The sequence below is a fragment of the Atta colombica genome, unplaced genomic scaffold (assembly GCF_001594045.1).
Source record: "Atta colombica isolate Treedump-2 unplaced genomic scaffold, Acol1.0 scaffold281, whole genome shotgun sequence".
Classification (NCBI taxonomy): domain Eukaryota; kingdom Metazoa; phylum Arthropoda; class Insecta; order Hymenoptera; family Formicidae; genus Atta; species Atta colombica.
Genome location: NW_017259383.1, coordinates 1,351,004 through 1,358,656, shown reverse-complemented (window position 1 = coordinate 1,358,656; position 7,653 = coordinate 1,351,004). Strand labels below are relative to the sequence as shown.

The 7,653-nt window shown below is 29.2% G+C and overlaps 1 protein-coding gene across 1 annotated transcript in view; it reads left to right on the top strand.

Moving 5' to 3' along the window:
* The window catches only part of LOC108689888, a 23,973-nt gene that overhangs the window by 12,511 nt on the left and 3,809 nt on the right, over window positions 1–7,653 (top strand). The window contains 2 exon segments of the mRNA XM_018196843.1: window positions 5,391–5,918; window positions 6,497–6,933. Coding sequence (XP_018052332.1) covers window positions 5,391–5,918; window positions 6,497–6,933 — 965 coding nt within the window.

The window sequence follows — 7,653 nt, the reverse complement described above, 5'->3', positions numbered from 1 at the left end:
ATTTTTAATAATAATTTTTAATTTTTAATTTCGATAAATTATTTCGAAAGTTTAACTCAATTCATAAACAATATTTGTTTAATTCAGAACACATTTATTCTACAATAAGTAGTAGTTGATAAACATAAAAGAAAAAATTTTCTAGTTTAATTTGTAATACCATTGTTAATATCACTACATAAATTTATATAATTTATTTAATTATTATTGTTGTATACACTGTATTATATGTGAAAAAGATAAGAAGATAAATGCAACAGGTGAGCTCAATTATTTTCTAATCCATTCCAATAGGCAATACTGTTGCGTGTCATATAATATGCAGACTATAACCATACACTATTATATGTACATCAGCTTTGCACCGTATACTAACTCTGAATATATATTGAGTTGGAACAAAAGCGTAACGCTAACTTTATCAAAAATAAATGAAATTTAAATTTAAAAACAGAATTTTGAAGTTTAAAATCTCTACTTTTGAAAGGTTATTATGTTTTTTGAGTTTCTGTAAATTTGATAATTTTGATATATACAAATCTAGACAAAATAGGAAACTTTCTTTTCACTTTATGAGTTTATCACGTAGTCAAAAAAACTTTAAAACTTCAATTTTCGAACCTAAAAATTTTAAATTTTCCCTACAAAATTTTAAAAATGTTCCTAACATTTTTTATTGAATTATTATGGGTTAAATAAATAAAAAGAGAATTTTTTTTTTTGATTATTTTGATTATTCATATTTTTGTCGAAAATGATCGTAATGCAAATTTAAAAAACAAATTCTTAAAAATGACTTTGCTTTATCAAACGGTATTTAACGGTATACAGTTGTCAAATTTTGGTAAAAACATGTAGACAGGATATAAATAAAATAACGTTGCATAACTTTTGTTTCAACTCAATACAACTTATAATTAGAATAAGTGAAGCAATACATTCTCTCTCATATAAACTAGAAACTTATTCCAGATTTGCGACGAAAGTAGAAGAAGTTTTACAAGAAGTGTGTTTAGTAGAGTTCACTAGTTCTGTGTGCACGATATGTCTACTCGAATACTATTGTATAGCGGTGCGTTAACATATACTAAAGGAAAAAAGAATTCAATAATTCTTAAAATAATTACCAAATTATATGTGCTATTTAAAATTTGATAGGACTGGACAGCGGACGACAGATTTAGTTTCGCAACTTTTTCTCTTCTCCTTGTGTCATTCTGTTTCAATATTTACATATTATGTTACATCGGTGAGCTTCTTATAGAAAAGGTATACTGTTTTTTCATTTTTCAGACATGTTACGTTTGATTTCGTTATATATAATGAATCATAACTGATAATCATAACTGAGTAATCATTCGCGACTCATGATTTTGCAGAGCACTCAGATTGGATCGATATGCTACATGATTAATTGGTATCAATTATCGCCAATATCAGCTCGCAGTCTTATATTGATAATAGCAATGTCCAGCCACCCTATAAAACTTACTGCTGGTAGAATGATAGACCTGTCATTAAAATCTTTTAGAAGTGTGAGGCACATTACGTACATTTATTAATTTCATTTCTATCATGTGATTTCCATTCTTTCAATTTTAAAACGAAATTTATAATAATTCTACGAAAAATATCAATATCTTTAAAATTATTTGATAATATTATTATATAACAAACGTAGCAATAGATTCAATCTAAAAGTTGCAAAAATCTAATTGGCTGCAGAAATATCATCATAATAATATAATCTTTTTTATAGTAATATAATCTTTAATATTTTTTTAGGTACTGCAAACTAGCCTGGCGTACTTGAGCTTCCTACGGACATTAGTCATATAAATTATAATGTGATATATGTTAAAAAATATTTTTAATTTAATCTAGTTTATTAGTTTAAGCATAGAAGAAAATTTTCGTATAAATGTAATGTAGGATATTACTCATATTACTGACAGAATAAAACATTTAAATTCATATCAGATGTGCACGTCTTCACTTTTCTTACTCCACTGGTGCCGTTACCTCTATTAAGTATTAGCAAGACCAAATGAGCAGAATCCGGACCTATTTAATTTTGTTGTATTCATTTTGTACTAATTTGTACCACCAATAAAAATTTTGTATCCTGTATTGTTTTGAAAAAAAAAAAAAGTGGCGCTGCTAGTTTAATGTTAAGCTAGCAGGACCACATAAAAAAAAAGAAACAAAGGTACAAATGAAAAGAACTGAATTTATACCAGCAATTTATATCAGCAAGAAAAAGTTAATATATTAATCCAGTCTTTGAAAACCAACCTCCGATTAAACTTAATCCTATTGTGCTCAAGATTAAAGTATCTTTCGCCGTGAACAAAATCAGTCGATACTCCTACAATCAATAGAGTATTTGTAACATCAAAATAAAAAATTTCAGATTTTGAACTCTTGCTGCTCCTTTAGAAACCCCTAGATTTAGATTCAAAACTAAAGTACCCTTCATCATGAACAGAATCAGTCGATATTCTCAAAACTGAGAAACTATAATTTCTATCATCAAAGTAAGTTTCAGATTTTGTACCCTCCGTTCCTTCGGAAATTACTCCCGACCCAAGAGTAAAGTACTCTTCGCTATGAACAGAATCGGTCAATACTCTTACAATCAAGAATTTATGATTTGTACATCGAAATGTAAAGTTTCAGATTTTATACTTCCACCGTTCTTTCGGAAATTACCCCCAATAGGCTCAAGAGTAAAATACAATTACAAAATCTGAAATTTTATATTTTGATGTTACAAATTATATGCTCTCGATTGTAGGAGTATCGACTAATTCACGATGAAGGATACTTCACTCTTAAGCCTCATAGGGTTAGGGATAGTTTCCGAAGGAACAACAGAGATACAAAATCTGAAATTTTACTTATTCTACCGTTATTCTACCGTTCTATATTGAATACAAAATCGGCACTCAAACCATCAGACCGCTCGTATATCCGATCTATAGTAAATTTAATCCAAATCACAAATTATTAGCCCAATATACGAAATCGTGTATGTGGCTCATGTATGTGTCGATATATTATATACTCAGTAACAGTTAATGCCTGCGCATTGGCCGCTTTATTTGTTACTTATGCATGTAGCCAAATCCAAATACTTATGTCTTATGTCACGATTAGAAGATTAATTAGCTGGTGAAAGATTCAAACAATGCCCGAACAACGTTCATAATCAGATCACTGCCATTGTAAGAAATCACATAAAAATAATAAAGTAAAATATAACAATCGGTGTAAACAATTCATTTAAAATTTCGCAATAATTTATCGATATTAGAAACTAAAAATTGTTGTTAAAAAATTTAATAATTTTCAATTCAATTTATGAATAAAGTTTTTTAAATTGTAATTGAAAACATTTATTCTACCATTAAATAATTGATAATGTAGTAAAAAATTAATTTTTCTAGTTTAATTAATTTGTGGTACTGATGTTAATATTATCACATAGATTCATATAATTTATTTAATTATTATCTTTCCACTGTATTATATGAAAAAGATAAGAAGATAAATGCAACAGGTGAGCTCAACTCCATTTCAATAGGCAGTACCGTTGCATGTCAGACAATACGTAAAATATAAACACGCTATTATATCCCAGAAAATATTGAGACATTAGAAATCTCGTAAGATATCATAAAGACATCCTAAAATTCATGAGATATATTTTTGTTTAATATCACAATGATGTCTTTAAGATGTCTTATGCATCGATTTATGACATCTTACAGACATTATCCTTATGATGTCTTACAGATTTGTCCTTTATGATGTTTTACAGAATTATTTTTATGAGGTTTTACAAATATGCTTAAGATTTGCTTCAAACATTTGTCTAAAAAATGAAAATAAGACTTATACGAAAATGCGTTGATAAGAGGAAGTGTACGGAGCAAAAGTTGGAATTACGTGATAAATTAGTATGTGAATGATATCATACTTAATACATATTTTCAACAACAAATTATGACAGATAATAAATCATTATTCAAAAAATATATATTAAGTGTAATATCACATTTATATATCAATTTATCAAGTAATTCGAATTGCCTTGTAATCTTTCTCTTGTCAACGCGTTTTCAAACAGTTTCGTATAATTATAGTTGTAGATAAATGTAGTTGTAGATAATACAAAATATGCCAAATTAATTGACATCCAATATTTTTAAGATTATTTTTAGATTACATATTATATTTAGATTGACCATGTCATGCATTCGATATTATGTATCTTTCGAAAATGTTTGAAAGATGTCTAAAAAACGTCTTTTGGAAAAGTCTTAAAAATGTTTAGTTCAAGACGTCTTTTAGATATCTTTCAGACATTCGTGTTCTCTAGAATGTATATCAGCCTAGTCATGTTATTTTTGCACACATACTAACTCTATATATATAAAATTGGAACAAAAACGTAATGTTACGAACTTTAAAATTCAAGCTAATGTAACTTCATTAAAAATAAACAAAATTTAAATTTAAAAACAAGAGTTTTGAAACTTAAAATCCCTATTTACAAAATCCCTATTTTCAAAATCCTTATTTACTATGTCTTTTGAGTTTCTGTGAGTTTGATAATTTTTGCATATAAAATCTAAATAAAATGGGAAATTTTCTTTTTACTTTATGAGCTTATCAAAAAAAACTTCAAAACTTCAACTTTCGAATTAAAAATTTTTTAATTTTCCCTACAAAGTCATTTTCAAAAATGTTCCTAACATTTTTTATTATTGAGTTATCACAAATTATTAACTTATTTCAGATTTGCGGCAAAAGGAAGAAATTTTACAAGAGTGCGTTTAATAAAGTTCTCTATTCATATGTCTCGAATACTATTGTATAGTGATACGCTAATTAACATACAGGGTGAACTAGAATCATTGAACCAGCTTTTTTCTCTGTGAGAAATTATGCATGCATGTTATAATCCAATTAGGTATAAAGATATCGATAATTTTCTCATAGGATAAAAAGTTGGTTCAATGACTCTGATTCACCCTATATACTAAAGAATAAAAAATTCAATAACTCTCAATGAATAATAAAATTATATGTGCTATTTAAAATTTGATAGGATTGAAGCAGGCAACAGATGTCTTCACTTTCCCTACCTTACTATTATTGTTGATTACTTACATATTATCAATCTCAAATTTTATATTTTTTATAATGTGTGCTAATACAAATAATTTAACTTTGACGATTGAATAAAACAGGTAATGTTAAATTAATTTCTTAACATATTTCATTTTTTTATTTTAATTTCTTTAGTTTCTTAAATTGCCGATTAAAAATAGATAATTTAAGTGAATAGGGAAAGAAACTTTTTGATATAAAACCATTGTAAGGTAGACACGATTATACATTCTTCCATCAATCACGCGATCTGTCAGACTGTGTCGACAAAGTGGAAGGATGTCTGTAACAGAAGCGCAAGCGCATGTCCGGCGACCTTGCAATCAATGCCGCGCGTTCACCTCGTGCAGTCTTCAGCGGAACCTGTCATTGCGAACATGGAAAGTTCACAGGATGAGTATGTGACATCATCGAACGCTAATTATCAACGGGACATACAGTACATCTTTAAACCCGGTAACTTGATCCTCGGCTCAATCGGCATCTGGCCTATTGCGATTCGCGGAATTGAGCGATATGCACCCAAAATAGCGATCGTGGTGTGTAATTCTGCATTAGCCTTCGCGATAGTGCCCTGTATTCTGCATATGATCTACGATCAGAAGGATCTCAACATAAGACTGAAGCTTTTCGGGCTGCTAGGCTTCTGCACTACTGCAATGATGAAGTATTGCGTTCTCGTGATACGTCGACCCAAGATATTGCGCTGCATCGAGCATGTGAAGAGTGACTGGTGGCAGGTCGGTGTTGTTAATACGTAAAGTGTGTTACAGGATCAATAGACAAACTTTATCAGCGTAATGATGATAAATAACAACTCATTTTTTCTCTTGCGAGTTCAAAAAATGCGCGACATGAGAAACCATTTCCCCTACAGCACAAAAGTTGCAACAATGCTACAACATTATAACAATGCATGTTGCAGCAATATTGCAGCGTTATTGGAGCGATATTGCTGCACATTCTGTCTATACAGTACATTCTGGGCTGTAATCTTGTTTTTCAAGTAATCCGATATTTTGTCAACTTCATATAAACGTCCATTTATTTCATATTGTTAAATGCTTATTGTTAAATTTAATCAAATTTATTATTGCATTTCAAACTGTATTATATCGACAAAATCTAGATAAATCTAATTTCAAAGCCTGCGATATTTTTCCATGTTCACGTAAAACGAATTTCCATGTTCTCGCATTAAAACAAATCTCGTTTTTGAAATAATTTTATCCATTTTATCCATCAATTTTTATGATAAATAATAATTATTTTGTCACTTATTTCTTTCGACAAATTTAGTTGCTTGCAATTGTGACAGGCAAAATTCAGTTCAGATCGCGAATTGATGCTGAAGTATGCCACCACCGGTAGAAGACTATCCATGATCAGCGCGACTTCCATGTATGTTGCGGGCTTCATTTATCACACAATTCTGCCGTTTTGCATCGAACATAAGGTCGACAACCAAACCATTAGACCACTCGTATATCCAACTTACAGTAAGTTTTTTAAGACGCAGGCGAGTCCGATATATGAAATGGTGTATCTAGCCCACTGTGTGTGCGGATATATCATGTACTCAGTGACGGCCGGATCGTGCGGATTGGCAGCGATATTTGCCACTCATGCGTGTGGTCAAATCGAGGTGATCATATCTCGACTCGAGGATCTTTCATGTGGCAAAAACTTCGAGCAATTGTCGGACGTTAATCAACGAATCAGTCTCATTGTAAAAAGTCATGTTCGAATATTAAGGTAATATTAATTAATTACAAATTAATACTATTACCGAAATTAATACTATCAGATTCTGAATATAATTAATAGGATTTCTCCTCCTCAAAAAATTTATGAAAGGACGACTCCTCCCATAAATTTTTTGAAATTTCTGTTATTTTTTTAAACAGTATTCTAGCATAATAAATAAATATAATAAATACAACATAAGAGCCTGAAGATAAAAATGCCTCAATTTTATACATATATTGATTATTAATGCAAAAACTATTTATTTTAATAAAATCAATGAATTATGATAGCATTCCTGAGATTCTAAAGAATTCTAAAAAAAAAAAAAACGATGAATTTTCAAGAAATTTAAATCCATAAAATGAGAAAGTTTTACTTCTATCTTTACACCTATATTTATTATATACATGTATTATATGTATTTGCATTTCATTTTTATAATTCTCTAAAATGATTTAAAATTACTTCTATAGAGACAATATATTTTTTAATATATTTTAAAAAAGTTCTGACTATTAAGCTTATTCTACAATGTGCTCTTTATTTCTTGTTTCTTGCTTTTCTCCCCTTTGCAATCGTTTTATTGACAATTCTGTTTCTTCCGAAATTCGAATTAACTTTTATCTTTTGCAGCATAAAACAAAAAGTCGGATAAAAAGACAAGATGTAAAAAAATAACAAAAAGCAAGGAACAGAAAACAAAAAGCACATTGTAGAATAATAACT